At 45.5% G+C, this 21,008-nt stretch overlaps 1 protein-coding gene across 6 annotated transcripts in view; it reads left to right on the top strand.

Annotated features, from left to right (window-relative positions):
- Positions 1 to 21,008, top strand: part of DGKD (diacylglycerol kinase delta) — a 98,741-nt gene that overhangs the window by 63,569 nt on the left and 14,164 nt on the right. For 5 of the 6 annotated variants that reach the window (XM_030574863.1, XM_030574859.1, XM_030574858.1 and 2 more), the window contains 12 exons: positions 2,390 to 2,498; positions 3,284 to 3,423; positions 4,570 to 4,654; positions 5,263 to 5,357; positions 5,465 to 5,564; positions 5,721 to 5,994; positions 14,728 to 14,889; positions 15,748 to 15,876; positions 17,225 to 17,321; positions 18,508 to 18,618; positions 19,367 to 19,463; positions 20,795 to 20,902. In XM_030574863.1, the coding sequence (XP_030430723.1) occupies positions 2,390 to 2,498; positions 3,284 to 3,423; positions 4,570 to 4,654; positions 5,263 to 5,357; positions 5,465 to 5,564; positions 5,721 to 5,994; positions 14,728 to 14,889; positions 15,748 to 15,876; positions 17,225 to 17,321; positions 18,508 to 18,618; positions 19,367 to 19,463; positions 20,795 to 20,902 (1,507 nt within the window). The remainder of the gene's footprint in view (positions 1 to 2,389; positions 2,499 to 3,283; positions 3,424 to 4,569; positions 4,655 to 5,262; positions 5,358 to 5,464; positions 5,565 to 5,720; positions 5,995 to 14,727; positions 14,890 to 15,747; positions 15,877 to 17,224; positions 17,322 to 18,507; positions 18,619 to 19,366; positions 19,464 to 20,794; positions 20,903 to 21,008) is intronic. The other variant, XM_030574860.1, reaches the window with a different exon arrangement.

Genomic DNA, 21,008 nt, shown 5'->3' with positions numbered 1-21,008 from the left:
CTCTCTCTCTTCCCCCCCGACTCAAAAAAAAAAATCTAGCAAGAGGGTGGAGGAGCTTTCCCTAGCTGTTATTGAGTTAGTGATCAGCCAAAACCATATGTTTATGTTGAAATATGTTATTTCCATTCTCCAATAACTGCAAAACAGCTGAAGGATTTCCCTGAGATTCCAGAAGCTCCCCTCTGGGATGAGACCGGGCATGGAAAGCTTCAGCCCCAAAAAGCAAGTTATGTGAAGACAGGCTTCTAAGAGCCATCCTGATCTAACTATTACTGTTGCATTTGCTATGATGAGAAACAGGATATTGTAGATGGCACTTGGATGCTGTCAAAGTGAGCTGTATAGAAATAGCTGCAAATAAAAATTACATCCATGGAATAAACTTTGACCTCCACCCTGACCACTAAGTCATTGCTCCTAGGCTGTTTCTAACATCTCGAGCCTCGTTCACATGGGAGAATGCCTTTTTAAAGAAAAAAAGCCCATCACACGTTTCCTTTTCTATTCCCTCAATATGGCTTTAGGACGAATGGGTATAAACTGGATATTAGGAAGTTTAGACTTGAAATTAGACGAAGGTTTCTAACCATTAGGGGAGTGAAGTTCTGGAACAGCCTTCCGAGGGAAGTAGTCGGGGCAAAAGACTTTCCTGGCTTTAAGACAAAGCTCGATAAGTATATGGAGGGGATGTTATGATAGGATTGTCAATTTGGGCAATTGATCTTGGATTACCACCAGATAGGTCTGCTCAATGATCTGCGGGGAGATGTTGGATGACATGGGAACTGAGTTACTGCAGAGAATTCCTTCTTGGGTGCTGGCTGGTGAGTCTTGCCCACATGCTCAGGGTTTAGCTGATCGCCATATTTGGGGTCGGGAAGGAATTTTCCTCCAGGGCGGATTGGCAGGGGCCCTGGGGGTTTTTCGCCTTCCCCTGCAGCATGGGGCACGGGTCGCTTGCTGGTGGTTTCTCTGCAGCTTGAGGTCTTCAAACCAGTTTTGAAGATTTCAATAACTCGATCCTGGGATAGGGGTTGTTATAAAATTGGATGGGTGGGGTTCTGTGGCCTGCCTTGTGCAGGAGGTCAGACTAGATGATCAGATTGGTCCCTTCTGACCTATTAGTCTATGAGTCTATGAGTCTAAAAGCAGGAATTTCAAACCGTACTAAGTTGGGGTCTGAGATCAGGCAGCATCCACTCCTGGACCATGACCATTTTAAAATCTAATAGCTCGTGGACTGTTGTAGCTACCATAGACATTTTGTTCACCTTAGCAGGTTGCAAGATAGTGGACCAGAAAACTGAAGCATCCTGATTGATGGAAAAGTTATATTAGATCATTTTTAGAGGGTTATAAAATTAAATAATACTAGTTATTTCCTCTCTCTACCTGTATGGTTGAATTTGTGATACTAAGGCACATGTTTTCAACGGGGAGGGATGTGACATATAGTATCAAATAATTTTGTCAAATTTTTAAAATTGCTTTTTTTTAGAAAAAGAAAGTGGCAATAATAAAATAAATGATGGTGTGGTATAATGTTCGCTGAGTAATTTCAAACTCATGCCAATCAAACTGTGCACCACAAAATGCCATCATCCATGAGAGCTTTTTCTTAATGCGGTGATGATTGCTTTCAGTAATATGATTTTTCTGTAGTGCAGTAGCAAATTTATTTAGTACAGGCAATACCCTTAGATGCTTTACAGTAAGAACCACAGACAGCTTTTAAAAATGGTTGATTTTTAGGCCTAATATTCTGAACAGTGTCCATACTAGCCCAGATGAATGAGAAAGTTACACTTTTCTTGGTGGTGAGTTGTTTTCCTGGTGGCAAAGCAGACAAGGCAGCAGAGCAATGATTTGCAGAGTGCCTTTGTGAGAGAATTGTTAGGTTTAATCTGTTCCTGAACACTTGCATGTACTGAATCCCCATTCTTGCAGTCTTTCTTTAATTGGCATGGCTCTGAATATGGAGGCATTGAATTCAGAACAATCCAAGCCATGGCAAATAACCTAACTGTATACAGAACACCAAAAATCTGCAGACAGGTATTAATTCAGCAGATTATCAACTACCAAATATTTGTTTCCTCTGCTGTTGAGAGTAAAGTAAGCTGATGCAGAAGTGGAGTGCCCTGGTATAGATTCTCCATTCTGTACAGTGAATAGATATGAACATTGCACATAGCTGTATTTATACTTCCTTTTTACAATGAAGAATTTAAATTCACCTGAAATCTAGCAGTGACTTGTGTTCATTGAAAAAAACAGCCTAGTCAAAGCTACCCAGCAAAGTTTGTAACCCAGATTGAAATAGCTAATCACTCTTGTTTCTTTAGTAACACATTATTCTTCCCATCTGTTTTTTGTTTTCCTCCTGTAGTTTACGTTTATTCCAGAAATTTGACACTTTCCGGATTCTGGTTTGTGGTGGGGATGGAAGTGTTGGATGGGTTCTGTCCGAAATTGACAGCCTCAATCTTCACAAACAGGTACCTGCCCACAGGGCTTGTCCATGTGTTAGCATGAAGAACAGACAACCACGGGTGAAGAGGACTCTGATCAGACAGAAATACAGTTGTGCCAGGAGTGAAGCAACTAAAAGCTTCCTATAGCTGGTGGTCCTGCATTAACTTCTGCTGAATGGGGCCGGGAACTACACTAACAATGATACCCCTCACTGTCAGTGCTCCTACACAGTTCCCTCCTGTGACAGCCAGGTATTGGAGTAGCTCTGAGCGTTCGCTCAGTCTGTGCTCCTACACCATTCCCTACATAGATTTCTCCCGGAAGAGAGCTGGGTCTAGCTCCCAAAAGGCCAGCGCTCCTACTCCAGTCCCTCTAGTAATTTTAGGAGAGGGTGTGAGTCCCTTTGGTATCAGAGTCCAGGAATAGCTAAATACTTTCCCAAAGTGAGTGTTCTGTGTGTTGTGTTAATTATGGAGATTTTCCTGGAGATCCCTGTGCCATTTCATTAGCAAATGCAACAGCACCACCTGGTGTAAAATGAGAATATGGAGCTCTGCCCAGCTGTTGAGGTTTTCTTTGTAGTGAATAGGTCAGGAGTATCATTGGAATCTACTCTTCTCTTGATTCACAGCTTTTTCTGGTTGTGGTCAGTCCTAGCTGGCATCCTCTTTATCTTATGTCTAGTTTTCTCTCAGAGATTGATCTAGGTTGGGAATCAGTGAGGTTCTTCTCAGTGTTATTTTTGGATGGATGGGGCTTGCATTTTCTCTTTTGGATATCCATATTGGTTTCTTTTCTCCTGGTGCAGTGCCAGTTGGGAGTGCTTCCCCTGGGTACAGGAAATGATCTTGCCCGGGTGCTAGGCTGGGGATCTGCATGTGATGACGACACCCAGTTACCACAGATCCTGGAGAAGCTGGAGAGGGCCAGCACCAAAATGCTGGACAGGTGAGTGTCTGCCCAACCACACATTCACATCTCTGACTCAAGTTCTGCCACCGGAGTGTGCGCTAAGCTCTGTTCTGAGACATCAGCCTGCCAGGACAGTCATACTGTTCCTGACTATTATTTGCCTGAATTACTGACTAGTTTCACCAGTGGTTCCCCATTATAATCCTGCCCCCAGTTATCAGGGCGAAGCAGTCTTACATTGCTTATTACCCCTGCAGAATAATCGCTCCAAGGAGATATTGTGCAATATAGAAGTGACTAGTTACACCTGGCAGGAGAGAGGCAGAGGCCTCCCCTTACTGCCCAGAGTTACACATGCATCAGTGATGATTGTAAAATGAGTTTGGTGGTTTCAACGTAGTCCCAAACCACTACACAGTTTGGTATGGATGATCAGAGGAGATCTAAGGCTGCAATAAACTCATAGTAGTTAGATATGGCAAGGATGTTATGTCACTTTGTACATCCGCTTCCCTATCCCCCAGTATAGTCTTGAGCATTATGTCATGTCTAGAAGTTGGGTGATGGAGTTCGATAGCATAGTGAAATTGACATGATCTACAATCTCTGTACTCCAGAAATCTTCTCATTGTAACTTGGCTGCATTACAGTCTGTGATTTTTCCATCAGGTGTTCACTCAGCATTTGAAATGGCTATTTCATGTCTGAATCAAAAAGTAAAACTAAAAGCTAAAGTGGACATCTGTACTGCTAGTGTTTATTTCTAGATCAAGCTGACACTTAAAAAATATGTCTGCAGCAGCCTTTGAGAGTTGCGCCATGGAAATTCTCATAGCAAAACCTGCAGTTTTTTTCTGTTAGAGAAGGTGAGGGTAGTGAATAGGGAATACTAGGGACGTGGGGATGGAAAGGGATGTTTGTTTAGAGGGTATCACTCCTTCCCTTCCCCCAGTTCAAACCCCTTTACAGGTGACATGCTGTGACACTAAGCACCTCTGTATGTGACACATGCATCTATAGGAATGCAGTCTTTTTTAAATTCTGAATGTTCATGTGCATAGCCTTTCATTCAGGTCATATAAAAAGCCCTTTCATTCTGTCTTAGTCCCCGGTTGTTTGTATTTCTCATGGCAAGGAAGCCATCAGCTTGGTAGTAATATTGCAATGGTTTTATTTCAATAGGTGGAGCATCATGGTGTATGAAACCAAACTCCCTCGTCAGTCATCGACTTCCACGGTCACTGAAGATTTCAGTGATGATTCTGAGGTACTTAGCCAGCTGCAAAGGGCTAAAGACTGGGAGGGGATTCAGCAGCGGATGGGCTCAAACCAGACAAGGGAGCAGGCTATGGAGAAGAGAATTTAAATGAAGTGGGCATGGGCTCTACATCAGAGGGGTGACCTGCTGTAGAGGAGGATGGGAACTGGGCTAACGAAACCGATAGACTCCTGAGGAGGCATGATAGGAGATAGGTTACTGCAGAAATGGGGACGCTTCCATATTAGGCAAGTGAAGGGCTGTAGAAGAAGACAGGTTGGATTGGAAATTATATTGGCTTTTCCATAAACTGCCATACAAGCTGGCATGCTATAGGAGCTGCTGAAAACTGCACAACATTCTCAGAATCATAAAAAACAGTGTTATCTATTCCCAAGTGGATAGTCCTGAGCCCCAACTCTGTACCACATTGACAAGCTGGTAGAAATTCGTTTCCTGATCAGATGGTCACGCCAGACCAGTAACTGTGATCTGTACCATAGAGCTCTCAGAGGAAACCCAAAGGAAATAGAGTGAATAGAAATCATGGCCCTGCACCTTAGAGAGCACTATAGGAAGCCCAAGTAATCTAACAGCTTGTTTCTGGCTGTCACCAGGTGCAGAAGATTCTCTTCTATGAAGACTCTGTGGCTGCTCATTTGTCCAAAATCTTGACTTCTGACCAACACTCTGTGGTTATTTCCTCAGCCAAGTGAGTATGTCCAGAAGAGCCCATTGCAGGGGATCAAGGGGGAAAAGTCACCCTGAGAATGGTGGGCAAACCTGTGAATGACTGTCTTGCCTGCCTCCTTTGCCTAGGGTGCTTTGTGAGACAGTGAAGGATTTTGTGGCTCGAGTAGGGAAGGCCTACGAGAAAGCGACGGAAAGCTCGGAGGAGTCGGAGGTCATGGCCAGGAAGGTATGTTGGGAAAAGAGCACTTCAAATGTAGAAAGGAATGGGAGAAAACCACTCTGCTGTCAGAGAGACCCAGCTGGCGCGTGTACAGCAGCAATCCAACAGGCTGCCGAGTTCCACTGGTATGGTTGTGCACAAACCTTCTGCTTTAACCTGCAGTGCTCTGTCCTGAAGGAGAAGCTGGACTCCCTTTTGAAGACATTAAATGATGAATCTCAAGCCTCTTCGTCTCTGTCAAACCCACCTCCCACCATTGCAGAGGAGACAGAAGATGGTGATGGATCTGGCAGTGCTTGTGATTCTTCTAGTGACCACTCCATGGGATCATCATGCACTGCCCGTCCCCAGATATTCCGGCCTAGGGAGCAGCTAATGTTGAGAGCCAACAGCCTGAAAAAAGCCATTCGTCAGATTATAGAGCATGCAGAAAAAGGTAAGAGGTGGGGGATCCTGCCTGCAGTTCATTGTCTGCTCTCGGGACATGTACACTGCCTTTACTCCAGGGAGGAGCAGGATTCATGATTTAATCACAACATTCCTGAGCTGTATGACAATCTTCCAGTAAGCCTGTATGCATTTTTCCCCATACAAAGAAGGGTTCCTACAGGATTGACCTTCCACCCCTAGTCCACCAGTTAGAAAATCTTTGCCATCATATGGCTTTTCAGTGCTATTCTCAGTCTGGACCCACTATAGGGCCCCCATCAGAGGCATATAGTAAGAGTCCTAGCCTCTCCATCTTCATATCACACAGTAGGACCCATCTCTTCAGTAAAGCATTCCCTAAAGAATCAGAACAGAACCAAACCTGGCAGCTGGGCACCTCCTCCATCTCTTCTGACTTAGCATTTCTCCCTCTGGTGGTGGTGGGGCCTGGACAGCGTTTGTCTTTCCCCTCAGGGTTATTTATCAGTATTGCCAAGGCAGGCCTCGGGGCCAGCCCAAGGAGCACTTCTCCACTGAATAAAAGAAACAAATTCACAACACAAAATAAAAGGGGGATACCTTTCCCTGCCCCCTCTCTGTGGGTTGGGGGTGTTGTCCTGTTGTTGGCCCCAGAGTGCCAGTCCTTCTCCTAAACAGGCAGTCAGGTTGGTTGTTTTCCCACATAGGGAGGTGAGCAGCCTCTCACCCTAGAGAAGTCTTTATCCCTGCTGCCACTGGCCCTGCAGCAGCTTGTTTCCCCCTCCACCGCCCCCCAGAGGTTTTGAAAAGTTGCAGGCAGCCCTTAATTGTATCCATGTGTCCCTAGTTGACCTGAGGTAACCTCTGTTCAGCTTGTAGGGAAGGTCCTTTATCATTCATGGGCTAAAATACCTGCCTTCCATCATTCTCTTACAGCTGTGCTGGCTGACTTGATTGCACAGCACACTCCAAGGTAGAAGGAAACAATTAAATCAAAGAGTAAAGTGGCAAATTGGCTGCCCTGCTGTTTTCCGCAACCCGTGTACAATGTGTAAATACTCCAAGGGGAGGTGCTTTAAAAATACTTTAGATAGATTGGATCCAAAACCTAACATCATGGTTGGCTTTTAACTGGCACCTGGACTGACTGTTTCATACTCATTAGACCTACTGTGTGCTCACTGGCCCTTTGTGGCCCAGCTCCAGTGGAACATGCCAGCTGCCATGACTGTGACCCATTCCCCTCTCCGTGCCTCCCCTCAGCTGCAAGTCCCAGTCCCTTCAAAAGTGTCAAGCAGGAAATCCTGGTTGAACTGAGAAGGAAGTATGTATTGGTGTGTTACAGAAGGGAGACAAAAATGTAAAAGTCAGAGATTTAAAATCTCTGCACACCTAAATGAGTACAACTGTAAGCAACCTTAAACTTGGCACTAAGCCTGAAGTTGCAAATCATTGAAATATTACCTGGATTTACAACAGTGTAATAGTCTGGGTGATCGCTGTCCTTTGTCAGAGAAACAAGAACTGATGCGGAGAGGTTGTGTCTGTGAAAGAACAAGCCCGTTAGTTCCATCCAGAGGAGGTTTTGGCTTCTCCAAGTAATACATAAGAATTTGACTTCACCATCCCTTGAACAAACAAGTTCCGTTGCGTTTTGTGAACAAATTTGATTAAGTCCTCTGTGCCGTTTCGTTTCCAAACACATACATTTAATTCCTTCCTTCCTTTTTATTGGTTTATGCCCAAGACCTCTCTTTTCTCCACATGATACTAATGTTGGTGGTCACTTCAAATGTCCTATTTTATTGTCACAATCTGGGCTGAGCAAACAGAAATCTGACATGCGTATCAGTTAGCATCTTTCTGTTTGGCTAGCAATTCCGGGAAACTCATGCAAGTAAAAGCAGGTCCTTTATTTGTAGCATAGCTCAAATTAGAAATAGGTCCTTAGGTAGTATACATACAGTTATGGCAAGCATTAAAGTTGGACACATTTTTTCACAGTCCATCAAAGCTCTCTTGATCGTGGTCTCAGCAGAGAGACCAAGAAGTGGGTGGGCCTGGAGACTGAAGTACCCTCACCCCAACAGTTGAGTCCTCCAGGTCAGAGCTGACTCATGTTAAACGGTGTGGGAAAGTCTGCATTTTCACTGCCATTCATTGATAGATGAATTCAGTGCCGTCAGAGCCCTCATCCTACTGTCATTTAAGTCAGAGAGAGATTTGTCATTAACATCAATAGGTGCTGAATCAGGCTCATAATTTGGTATCTTTCATGAAAACTAGTGTGTTTTGGTTTTTTTTAAGCAAGGATGTCAAAAACAGATAGTTAAGGGTTAATGTCTCTTTTACCTGTAAAGGGTTAAGAAGCTCAGTAAACCTGGCTGACACCTGACCAGAGGACCAATGGGGGGACAAGATACTTTCAAATCTTGGTGGAGGGAAGTCTTTGTTTGTGCTCTTTGTTTTGGGTGTTGTTCGCTCTTGGGACTAAGAGGGACCAAACGTCAGTCCAGGCTCTCCAAATCTTTCTGAATCAGTCTCTCATGTTTCAAAATTGTAAGTAACAGCCAGGCAAGGCGGATTAGTTTTATTTTTGTTTTCTCAACTTGTAAATGTCCTTTGTTTTGCTGAGAGGATTTTACCTCTCTTTGCTGTAACTTTGAGCATAAGGCTAGAGGGGGTTCCTCTGGGCTATACGAATTTGATTATCCTGTAAAGTATTTTCCATCCTGATTTTACAGAGATGATTTTTACCTTTGTTCTTTAATTAAAAGTTTTCTTTTTAAGAACCTGATTGATTTTTCCTTGTTTTAAGATCAAAGGGGACTGGATCTGGACTCACCAGGGATTGGTGGGGGAAAGGAGGAGGGATGGTTAATTTCCCCTTGTTTTAAAATCCAAGGGGTTTGGATCTGTGTTCACCAGGGAATTGATGAAGTCCCTCAAGGCCACCCAGGGAGGGGAGAGTTTGGGGGGGACAGGAAGTGCTCCAGACACTGACTTCTGGATGGTGGCAGTGTACCAGATCAAAGCTAGTAATTAAGCTTAGAAGTGTCCATGCAGGTCACCACATTTGTACCCTAAAGTTCAGAGTGGGGAAGGAACCTTAACATGGTGAGCAGCGGTGTGGGATTTTTTTAGGAACCAAAAGCCAGTGAGATTTTTTTTTCTCTCCTTTCTAGCTGCTTGGAAAGCAGCCTGAAGGCAGAGGTGTTAAGTTTTTTTAACAAGGGTCTTTGTTAAGCGGAGGCTTCAAGCTGTGAGCAAGCAGCCAGCAAAAGGAATTTACAAGGTGAATTGTTTTCTTTCTTTCTACCTCTCGGGTATAGCTAGTTAAGAAGTCTCTGTTAACCAAGCAGCCCTGAGCTGAGTACATCCCAGATTCAGTGAACTGCAGAGGGGTGTAGCCAGCACCAGAAAGCAGGAAAATGAGTACCAGTGGAGCAACTAACAAGCTAGAGCTGGCTAAGCTGGACGCAACAGAGAAAGACAACGAACATAAGAGACAGATGGAACTAAAACAATTAGAAATAGCCAGCGAAGAGGCTGCCCACAAAAGAACTATGGAGGAGAAAGAGAAAGAGAAGAGAAAGCCAAAGAGGCTGACCACCGGAGAGCTATGGAGATGAAACAAAAAGAAATGGAGATCCAGAGGGAGGCCCACCAGCAGGCCCTGGAATTAGCAAGGGTAAGCCAGATATACCAGCCAACCCTAACAACCCTTCTCCAGGTACTGTTTCCCATCCCAGAAAATTCCACACCTACAGGGCAGGTGATGATACTGAGGCCTTCTTAGAAAATTTCGAAAGGGCCTGTCATAGGTCCAGCATCCCTACAGACCAGTACATGATAGAGCTGAGGCCACAGCTCAGTGGACCCTTAACAGAGGTGGCGGCTGAAATGCCTAAGGAACACATGAACGATTATAACCTTTTTCAAACCAAGGCCAGAATCAGAATGGGGTTAACACCTGAGTATGCCTGTCGGTGGTTCAGAGCCCTAAGGTGGAAACCAGATGTGTCATTTATCCGACACATCTGCCACATTGGAAAGAATTGGGATGCCTGGATATCAGGAGCAAATGCTAAATCTCTGGACGAGCTGTCCTTCCTAATGCGAATGGAGCAGTTCTTAGAGGGTGTTCCTGAGGAAATAGAAAGGTACATCCTAGATGGGAAATCCAAAACTGTAACCGAGGCGGGGGAGATTGGAGCCAGATGGGTGGAAGTGGCAGAAAAGAAAAAAACTACTAGAAGTGGGAGCGAATATCAGAGGGGGCAAACCGAAAATAAACCCTATCACCGGGGACAACCCAAGACCCCACCTACAACCCAAGGAAAGCCCCAGACACCCTATTGTCCCACCTCACCAGTCTCCAGCAACCTACCTCGACCCAGTGACCAATCAGCTGGGCGATGTTTTAAATGTAATGAACTGGGACATGTAAAGGCCCACTGCCCCAAGAACCCCAACCAAGTACAGTTCATTACACCACAATCACACCAAAGACCCCCAGGCACAGATGCCTCTCAAATACCCTCAGAGCGAAGGGAAACCTTGAGAATGGGCGGAAAGAAGGTTATCGCGGTGAGAGACACCAGGGCATAAGTGTCAGCTATCCACCAATCCTTAGTGGACCCCAAATCCATCAACCCAGAGGCCCAAGTGACAATTCACCCATTCATGTCAAAATCTCTAAACTTGCCTACAGCTGAGTTGTCTATCCAGTACAAGGGCTGGGCAGGAATGTGGACTTTTGCAGTCTGACAATTATCCCAACCCCTTGCTACTGGGGGAAGACTTGGCCAACCATGTGAAGCTGGCCAAGAGGGTGGGAATGGTCTCGCACAGCCAGGCCAAGCAAGCTTCCACACCCATCCCTGTTCCTGAGCCGTCCACAAGGGCCCCATCTGTGTTACCAGAGACCCAGACAGAGGTGGTAGAACTGAATCCCCTGCCAACGACTGCAACAACCATAGTGCATCCAGTCTCAGAACCGGAAGTGGAAACCAACCAGCACCAGAACCGTTGCCAACACTGACTCCACCGCTTGCAAACCCATCTACAACTCCAACGCCAGAGGGCACCAGCAGGCCTGAACTGGCAGAAGCAGCAGACAACCCTACCCAAGAGGCTCAGCCAGAGCCTGAAATATCACATAGAGCACCAGCGGAAAGCAGTTCACAATCAAGGAAAACAACCCCATTACCTACATCGCTTCCAGAGGGAGCCCAAGTCCACAGTCTAAGGAGGAACTGATGTCTCCAGCCTCAAGGGAACAGTTCCAGGCTGAACAGGAAGCAGATGACAGCCTTCAGAAAGCTTGGGGGGGCGGCACGGAGCACCCAACCGCCTCTCAGCACTTCTAACCGATCCCGGTTTGTTGTAGAACAAGTACTTTTATACAAGGAGACTCTTTCTGGTGGACACCAGGAAGACTAGCATCCTCAAAGACTGTTGGTAGTCCCAACTAAGTACCGGGTAAAGCTCTTGAGTTTAGCTCATGATCATCCCAGTGGCCATTCTGGGTTGAATAGAACCAAAGACCGACTGGGGAAGTCCTTCCACTGGGAGGGAATGGGCAAGGACGTTGCTAATTATGTCCGGTCTTGTGAGGTGTGCCAACGAGTGGGAAAGCCCCAAGACCAGGTCAAAGCCCCTCTCCAGCCACTCCCCATAACTGAGGTCCCATTTCAGCGAGGAGCTGTGGATATTCTGGGTCCTTTCCCAAAAAAGACCCCCAGAGGAAAGCAGTATATACTGACTTTCATGGACTTTGCTACCTGATGGCTGGAAGCAGTAGCTCTAAGCAACACCAGGGCTAAAACTGTGTGCCAGGCCTTAGCAGACATTTATGCTAGGGTAGGTTGGCCCTCCGACATCCTTACAGATTCGGGAACTAATTTCCTGGCAGGGACCATGAAACATCTGTGGAAAGCTATGGGGTGAATCACTTGGTTGCCACCCCTTACCACCATCAAACCAATGGCCTGGTGGAGAGGTTTAATGGAATTTTGGGGGCCATGATACATAAATTCGTCAATGAACACTCCAATGATTGGGACCTAGTATTGCAGCAGTTGCTTTTTGCCTACAGGGCTGTACCACATCCCAGTTTAGGGTTTTCACTATTCGAACTTGTGTATTGCCATGAGGTTAAGGGGCCATTACAGTTGGTGAAGCAGCAATGAGAGGGGTTTACGCCTTCTCCAGGAACTAACATTCTAGACTTTGTAAGCAACCTACAAAGCACCCGCCGACACTCTTTAGCCCTTGCTAAAGAAAACCTAAAGGATGCTCAAGAAGAGCAAAAGACCTGGTATGATAAACATACCAGAGAGTGTTCCTTCAAAGTAGGGGACCAGGTTGTGGTCTTGAAGGCGCAACAGGCCCATAAGATGGAAGCGTCATGGGAAGGGCCCTTCATGGTCCAAGAGCGCCTAGGAGCTGTTAACTATCTCATAGCATTCCCCACCTCAACCCTAAAGCCTAAAGTGTACCATGTTAATTCTCTAAAGCCCTTTTATTCCAGAGACTTAAAGGTATGTCAGTTTACAGCCCATGGAGGAGATGACGCTGAGTGGCCTGAAGGTGTCTACTACAAAGGAAAAAATGACGGTGGCATGGAAGAGGTGAACCTCTCCACAACTCTGGAATGTCTGCAGCGGCAACATATCAAGGAGCTGTGCACTAGCTTCACCCCAGTGTTCTCAGCCACCGCAGGATGGACCGAACGGGCATACCACTCCATTGACACAGGTAATGCTCGCCCAATTAGAACCCTACCCTACAGGGTGTCTCCTCATGGCCAAGCTGCTATAGAACGGGAGATCCAAAGCATGCTACAGATGGGTATAATCCACCCCTCTAACAGTGCATGGGCATCTCCGGTGGTTCTAGTTCCCAAACCAGATGGGGAAATACGCTTTTGTGTGGACTACCGTAAGCTAAATGCTGTAACTCATCCCGACAGCTATCCAGTGCCACACACCGATCAGCTATTGGAGAAATTGGGACGTGCCCAGTTCATCTCTACATTAGACTTAACCAAGGGGTACTGGCAAGTACCGCTAGATGAACCCACCAAAGAAAGATCAGCCTTCATCACCCATGCAGGGATGTATGAATTTAATGTGCTTCCTTTCGGGCTGCAAAATGCACCCGCCTCCTTCCGAAGACTTGTAGATGGTCTCCTAGCAGGATTGGGAGAATCTGCAGTTGCCTACCTCGATGATGTGGCCATTTTTTCTGATTCGTGGGCAGAACACCTGGAACACTTCGAAAAAGTCTTCGAGCGCATCAGGCAGGCAGAACTAACTGTTAAGGCTAAAAAGTGTCAAATAGGCCAAAACAGAGTGACTTACCTTGGACACCATGGTCAATCTGTGAAAAAGAATGCTACGCCATTGTGTATGCCCTGGAAAAACTACTCCCATAAGTTTGGGGACGGCGTTTCCAGCTACAAACCGACCATGCTGCACTAAAGTGGCTTCATACTGCCAAGGGAAACAACAAAAAACTTCTTCGATGGAGTTTAGCGCTCCAAGATTTTGATTTTGAAATTCATCACATTTCGGGAGCTTCTAACAAAGTAGCTTATGCACTCTCCTGTGAAAGTTTCCCAGAATCCACTGGTTAAAAATTGTCCTTGAAATGTGGAAAATCTTGTAGTCTTACATAATTAGTAATATATGTAAAGGTGCATGTGTTTTATTAATCTGTTTATTCTAAAATTCTAGGAAGAAATCACTGCCAGTGTGGTTCCACACTGTCTGAGATTTGGGGGGCGTGTCATAAACAGATAGTTAAGGGTTAATGTCTCTTTTACCTGTAAAGGGTTACAGAAGCTCAGTAAACCTGGCTGACACCTGACCAAAGGACCAGTGTGGGGGGACAAGATACTTTCAGATCTTGGTGGAGGGAAGTCTTTGTTTGTGCTCTTTGTTTTGGGTGTTGTTCGCTCTTGGGACTAAGAGGGACCAGACGTCAGTCCAGGCTCTCCAAATTTTCTGAATCAGTCTCTCATGTTTCAAAATTGTAAGTAACAGTCAGGCAAGGCGGATTAGTTTTATTTTTGTTTTCTCAACTTGTAAATGTCCTTTGTTTTGCTGAGAGGATTTTACCTCTCTTTGCTGTAACTTTGAGCATAAGGCTAGAGGGGGTTCCTCTGGGCTATATGAATTTGATTATCCTGTAAAGTATTTTCCATCCTGATTTTACAGAGATGATTTTTACCTTTGTTCTTTAATTAAAAGCTTTCTTTTTAAGAACCTGATTGATTTTTCCTTGTTTTAAGATCCAAGGGGATTGGATCTGGACTCACCAGGGATTGGTGGGGGAAAGGAGGAGGGATGGTTAATTTCCCCTTGTTTTAAAATCCAAGGGGTTTGGATCTGTGTTCACCAGGGAATTGGTGAAGTCCCTCAAGGCCACCCAGGGAGAGGAGAGTTTGGGGGGGACAGGAAGTGCTCCAGACACTGACTTCTGGATGGTGGCAGTGTACCAGATCAAAGCTAGTAATTAAGCTTAGAAGTGTCCATGCAAGTCGCCGGATTTGTACCCTAAAGTTCAGAGTGGGGAAGGAACCTTGACAAAGGAGTTCTGTGGATTCAAGACCTTGGGGCAACTGTTTGGATTAGTTCTGGTGTGGGAATAGAATTTTGGGGCAGTATTATATTTCCTTGCTGTTTGCCAGCCTTCCCTCTGTACTCTCATGACAGAGGTGTAAGATACATGTCTGATTTCTCTCTCTGTCCAGCTGTTGATGAGCAGAATGCCCAGACTCAGGAGCAGGAAGGCTTCATCCTGGGTCTTCCCACCTCTGAGGAGGGAAAGGAGCTGAGGAACGAGGATAAAACCTCCCTGCAGCCATTGCACAGTGGCAACTATGGAGTTCCCAAAGGGAGGAGTCATCGGAAAGGTACTAGTCGCTGTCGGACAGCCCAGGTTCCTGCATTTGGACATGCACTAGGGGTTCCCTTTTCCATAGGCGCTTTAAAATATTTCTGTGGCCATCCTTTCTTAGAACCCATTTTCCTCCTATGTGAGGTTGGCAATAGTTCTGTAAACTCAACTCAGAGGCTTCACATCTTCTCCGTGCTCAAATTCCTTTGCCAAACAGTCTCCTTCCTTCTCAAAGAGGAGCTCCTCTCAGGTTTTTGAGGGTTTGGTCATGATCTTAGTGTGCAGTTTGTAAGACCCAGGAGATTCATTAGCCTTATGTTGATAGCAGCAGTCAGTCTTCTCAGTGCTGTCAGCTTGCCATGCTCTCAGGTGTCGTCCATTCCACTCCCGCTCTGACATTTTCTTATCGGACCCCAGCCTTCCTGCACAGATACTAAAGCAGGGAACCAGCTTGTAATCACTGTTAAGTGAGAAAATTGTAAGAAAGCACTATTCACTCCAAATACATTCAGAACTGAACTGGGTCTGCGGACTAGGCCAATACCCATCATCTGTTTTCTTCTTCAGCTGAAGCCAGACCTCTCTCATCTCCATTCCTAGTATTAGTTCAAGGTATTTGTGTGCCTCACTGCTGGCACCAACTGTTTGTGTGTCTGTCTGTTGCACTTGGGCCAAACCTTTTTGTCTCTTCATGAGTCTGGTTCTGTCTCTTTGCATAACTGTGCTTTGTGTTGTCTGGAATCTGTTGATGTTGAGTGACTGGTAATTTTACCTTCTGTCCCCTGTTCCTTACTGCTTGTGCAGTATTGGTGTGTGCTTGTTTGAGCAATACACAATGTTTGTCAATTGCAGTGTTTTGTGTTGTATTTTGTAGTGTCCAAATCTCCTTGTGAAAGGCTAATAAACAAAGGAAGTTTGTCGTTGGGCAGCTCTGCATCTCTTCCTCCCCAGACAGGAAACCGGGACAACCTGCCAATGCTCAACACAAAGATCCTCTATTCGAGTGAGTGTCTCACCTACTCCTTCCCATTCAGGCAGCCTGCTGAGCTGGGGTGACAACAGCATAGCTTCAGCTCTCCAGCTGAGGGCATGAAATGTTTGCCTGATATCCGTCTCACAGATAAACCATTGCCAGAGCCAAATTGGAGAGTAATCTGTTTGCAGGGAACTTTCCAATGGGCTTGAATAGTGAAGATGTTGGGAAAAGATTAGAATGACCCCCAGCTGAGACCGAGACACAGATTTAATGGGTGCAGTGCAGAGACCAGATTTAGGCCTTGATAATTGCACAAAGGTAAAAACCTCAGCATAAGCTTAACAGGAGGTTGTTGCAATGGTAAATAAGTGTAAAATTCTCAATACAGTCCTGGAGTCTGAGTTCAAGAGAGGCCCGAGAGTGAAGGGTGGTCCTTCCACGTCATGGCCAAAGTCACTGGCAGTACTTTCAGTCTCCCTCGTTCCCATCTCAGAGATCCTGCAGCTGTTTCTAGCCTTTGGTGTTCTTAGCAGGTCACTCACTGATAATTTTTAACACCACAAATCCTGACTTGTTTGTTTACATTGGTTTGTTCTTGTCCAGAAAACTTCGGGGTCACTTTCTCCCTGACTAAACCTGGCATGTCTTTGTTGATAGCTGATAATGTGGGGAGCAAGATGCAGCAGCTCCTGAAGAGCGGTGTGCAGCCTAGAACCCCACTTCTGTCCCCTCAGTCTAGTGAGGCAGAGACCCCGCTGCGCTCCTTGCCCCAGCAGCAGGAGAGAGCTATTGCAGTTTGCAGATTGCTTCTGTCCCCTTTTCCCCAGGCATGGGACCCTACCACACCCAAACCAGCAGAGAGACTTATACACTCCCTTCCCACCTCCTTTACAGCTTGATTGCTGATTGTGTCTTGCTGGAGGGTAGAAGAATGCTCTGGAGCCCTCCTTGGTGCTGGGGGCTGTACAAACGGAGACATGTGGGCTTTTTACTTTGCCTTTTTACTTTAAAAAAAGAAAAGGCAAGGTGGATTCCCCACCATAAAGGGGTGTGTGTGTGTGATCTTGTTTTTCCAGAAAGAGCCAAAAATAATGACAGCCCTTTTCTGGCTCATTGTAATGTTTTGATCCCAAATAGAAGAATTAACACCTATGTTTGGACCCAGTGCTGGTTAGGGTTGAGCCCTGAGACTAGTACTTGTCATATGTCTGATTTTATTGTTTTTCCAGTGGGAGTATATGTCTCTCACCCCTGTCCTCTTGGCTCTGGCAGTAAATAGCAGTTCTTTGCCCAGTGTTAACATGCCCTGGCCTCCATATTTAATAAACTCCATGATATGCCCTACATACTATTCCCTCTTTGTCTTCTCCCCCAGATATTCGTGCTGGTATGTCTGGTTCTCTGCCTGGGAGTTCGGTCATCAGCCGATTGTTGATCAATGCAGATCCCTTTAACTCTGAGCCAGAAAACCTGTGAGTATGCAGAGAAGCTAGATGGGAATGAATGGTTCCAGATGAACCTCAGCATCAGTAAATTGTGGTGAGGGAAGAGGGTTGGTTTTGAGAGTGAATTGGGGATGTAGGCCACGCTGGGATGAAGAGATGTGTAAATCAGCCCTCCCATGCTGGATGTCAGTTATCAAGGTGTATGGGCGTGAGGAGTCAATGCAGAAGATATGGGGCTTCTAGTGACAGAATCTAATCAAGGCCAGTCTCTTCCCAGGACCTGTGGATGTGAGGGAGTGTCTCCCTCTCCCAGTTAGTGTGATATGGGCAAGGTCCAGTTAGCTGTTCAGCAAGCAACACCTAAATTCTCCAATAAGGCCCCGTAGATTCTGCAGCAATTTGTAAATTCTGCAGCAGCTTCATGAAAATGCAAAAATGACACATTTTTCACTGACTGAGCTGTGAAAGTGACAAATGCAGTCCCCCTGTGGTGTTTGTCCCCAGAGTGAATCACATTCATTTGCCTGTGTCCCTAAATTTTCAATTGGTGTGCTGCAGATTGTTGTATTGGGTATGTCTGACGAAGCTATACAAGGGGAAAACTGGACGGTTTGGCTGTGGGCTAATGGGATGTTTGGGCCTTTTGGTGTCCAGAAAGGGAGTGGGAAAGGATTTGGAATTGTGGGATAAACCCATTTTTGGATGTTTCCGCTCAAATCTTTAGCAGTAAAATAGCTAAATATTGACATTTAAATTATCGTCATTAGGTTTCACCCCCTTGAGCTGAGCAGTTGACCACAATTATTGTTTCAGGCTTTCTGCTGAGTCAGGCAGCTATCACCTTGTCAGTTACACTTTGTCCACACTTGCAACATTTTCTTCACAGCCATAAGGACTAGAAATGTAACATTTTCAAAATGAAATCATAGACTCTTGAGCACAGTTCTGGGGCACAGGAATGGATTCAGCTGCAGATTCTGTGGCCTGGGATTGGCAGAATCCACAGGACCTTGGACCCCAACACAGTGGTCCAGACTGCTCTTTATGAAGTTTCTTATGAGATAGTTGAATCAGCTCTCGCTAGACTACAGAAGATCCTGCTGGTCTCCTCCTCTTCTTTCAACCATCTGTGTGTCAGGAGATGTGGGATGGCTGAGAGGGATGTAAGGGATATGGGTCACTTTAACAAAAATTGTTTTCTTTAACTTGACAGAGAATGTTACACTGAGAAATGTGTCATGAATAATTATTTTGGAATTGGATTGGATGCAAAGATCTCTCTGGACTTCAACAACAAACGTGATGAGCACCCAGAGAAGTGCAGGTAGGTCAGTTCTTTGGGAGGCAGATTTTGGTCTTTTCGGTCTATCGTGGTTGCATCAGAAGTGATTACAGTTTATAATCTACTATGGCACCTTGAAGCTGGTCATCTGAAACCGGCATGAGTAATTTCACCTTGATTACTTCCTAATTCAAGACATTGTAGATAACATGGGAGATCCAGGTAGCTAGCTCTGATATGGATTGAATGCAGCAGTTCAGGCATTTACTTCATTACCTCACTAGCAGCCTTTCTCATATGGCTGCTTTTTAACTACGAAAGAATTTTGTCCCAACTCCAAAGGCCATGGAACTGCATTCTAAGCCCACACCCTGCCCTATAAGTCAGGCCTAAGTTCTGTAGTCTTCAGGATACCTGTATAGAAACAAGATCCTTCAAACAACCTGCGGTTAATAGGTTTTTCTCTGTCCTGAGCAACGTTCAGCAACACCCTTAGCTCAGTGATGTGTATGGCTGGTTGCATCTCCCTCTTGGGAGCATCTGCACATGTTTCTGACAGCCCATGTTAGTGGATCATCCCTAATTCCTGTTTCATTTTTTTCAAGGGCAGCCTCTTTTCAGAATGCAAGGGGTGGCAATTTCCAGTTCTTGTGTCTTCTGAAAGAGGAGGACTCTTGTTTTTACGGGTTGGGAGGTATCATTGAAATAATCTTTTCTTGCAATCAGACAGTAAATGACAGTGCCTCATGCTGACTGTTGTATCTCTTGTTTCTTTGTTTGCCCCTCTAAGAAGTCGTACTAAAAACATGATGTGGTATGGAGTGCTCGGGACCAAGGAGCTACTACACAGAACATACAAGAACTTGGAGCAAAAAGTCTTGCTGGAGGTGAGAGAGAAAATGCCCTTACGTGGTTAAATCTCTCCATCTCTCATCCCAGTCAATTTTTAATTTTTCGCTTCTGATTTGGCACATTTATTTTAGCATCGTTTATTAGTCTTTAACTGAACACAGAAAGCCCTTCCAGCATCTCTGTCAGTCACCTTGAATCTGACCCAACCTGTCGATTCCAGAGGAACATTTCCATTTTCAGTCCTTGGGGTTCCCCACCCCCAACCCCATGGCACTATTAGCATACATCAACCTTCAGTCTGATGAAAGTAGCCTCTGCTGATACTAGGAAGATATTCCCATTCTCCGCACATGCAGTCTGTGCTCGTGATAGGAAATTACATCGTTTTAGAAAACGTTGACTAACATGCTGTTGAGCAAAGACCTAGCCCTCAGCATGGACAAGGGTTCTTGTGTTTAACATTGTATCTCCTGTAAATACCATTGTCCTTATCTACTCTGGTTGTCTAACATTGTATTAGTTAGCACATGTTCTACGGGGGTCAGATTGGGGAAGAAAATGGTGATATTCTTCCAGGCTTCCCCCATAACACTGGCTCCATCCATGAGTTGTCAAAATGCGACACCACTCACAGCAAATTGTATAGATGTTCAAAGTGAGATCGCAATGCCATTGGCTCCACTAGGGTCTCTCAGCTGAACCCCCCCCCCTCACTTGGGGCTTAAATGTGCCATAGAGCTCAGCTACATTTCTAAGCTGTGGCTTGTGCTTGACTGGGGGAAAAGAGGGGTGGTGACACCTGCTTGTGTCACCAGAATGAAACAGTCGTCATGGGAAATTGTGCCCCTCCCTCTTCTTTCTTACATGAGGAATGAAGTAATTAATGTTGCCATTTAAACTGTCATCAGTAGGCATCAAGAGTTAACATCTCAGTGACATGAATAGGGCTCTTCATTACCCCAAGAGCTATTATGCCTCTCTGCATCAAATACTCTTGGCTCACATTTTTGAGTGTTTTTTTGCCACCATACCAGCTGGAGACTTGCTTTCTGTTTTTAAATAAAAGCTGAGGCTCTGGAAAGCAAGCCAGAGAAGTGCCGGGACAGCATATGGGCATGTACCAGCTGTTTGAACCCTGATATTAGACCTTGATATAATTTCCTGGTGCAGACAAGGCCAGTAGTCCTAGGAATTCATCCAGTTATGCAGGCAGTGTGCCACTGTGCCCTCAGCAGTATCCCGACAATGTTCTATTCTCTTCAGCCGTCTGCCTAGTGATGACTGAGTAATCTGGAGAGGCTTTAAAATTGCTGCCTGCTAACATCAGCACAGCTATAAATGTGACATTATCTTCTGTTCTATGCAGTGTGATGGGCGTCCGATCCCTTTACCCAGTCTTCAGGGGATTGCTGTACTCAATATTCCCAGCTATGCTGGAGGCACTAACTTCTGGGGAGGCACCAAAGAAGATGATGTGAGTATTCCTTGAAGGTGGCAAATGGGAACATGACAAATTTCTTCAGTATTTACTGTTGAGTGCACCAGTAGCATCTGAGACCTGACGACTGGAACAAGAGCAT

The sequence above is a fragment of the Gopherus evgoodei genome, chromosome 9, assembly GCF_007399415.2.
Source record: "Gopherus evgoodei ecotype Sinaloan lineage chromosome 9, rGopEvg1_v1.p, whole genome shotgun sequence".
Classification (NCBI taxonomy): domain Eukaryota; kingdom Metazoa; phylum Chordata; order Testudines; family Testudinidae; genus Gopherus; species Gopherus evgoodei.
This window is presented reverse-complemented; position numbering and strand designations above follow the sequence as displayed.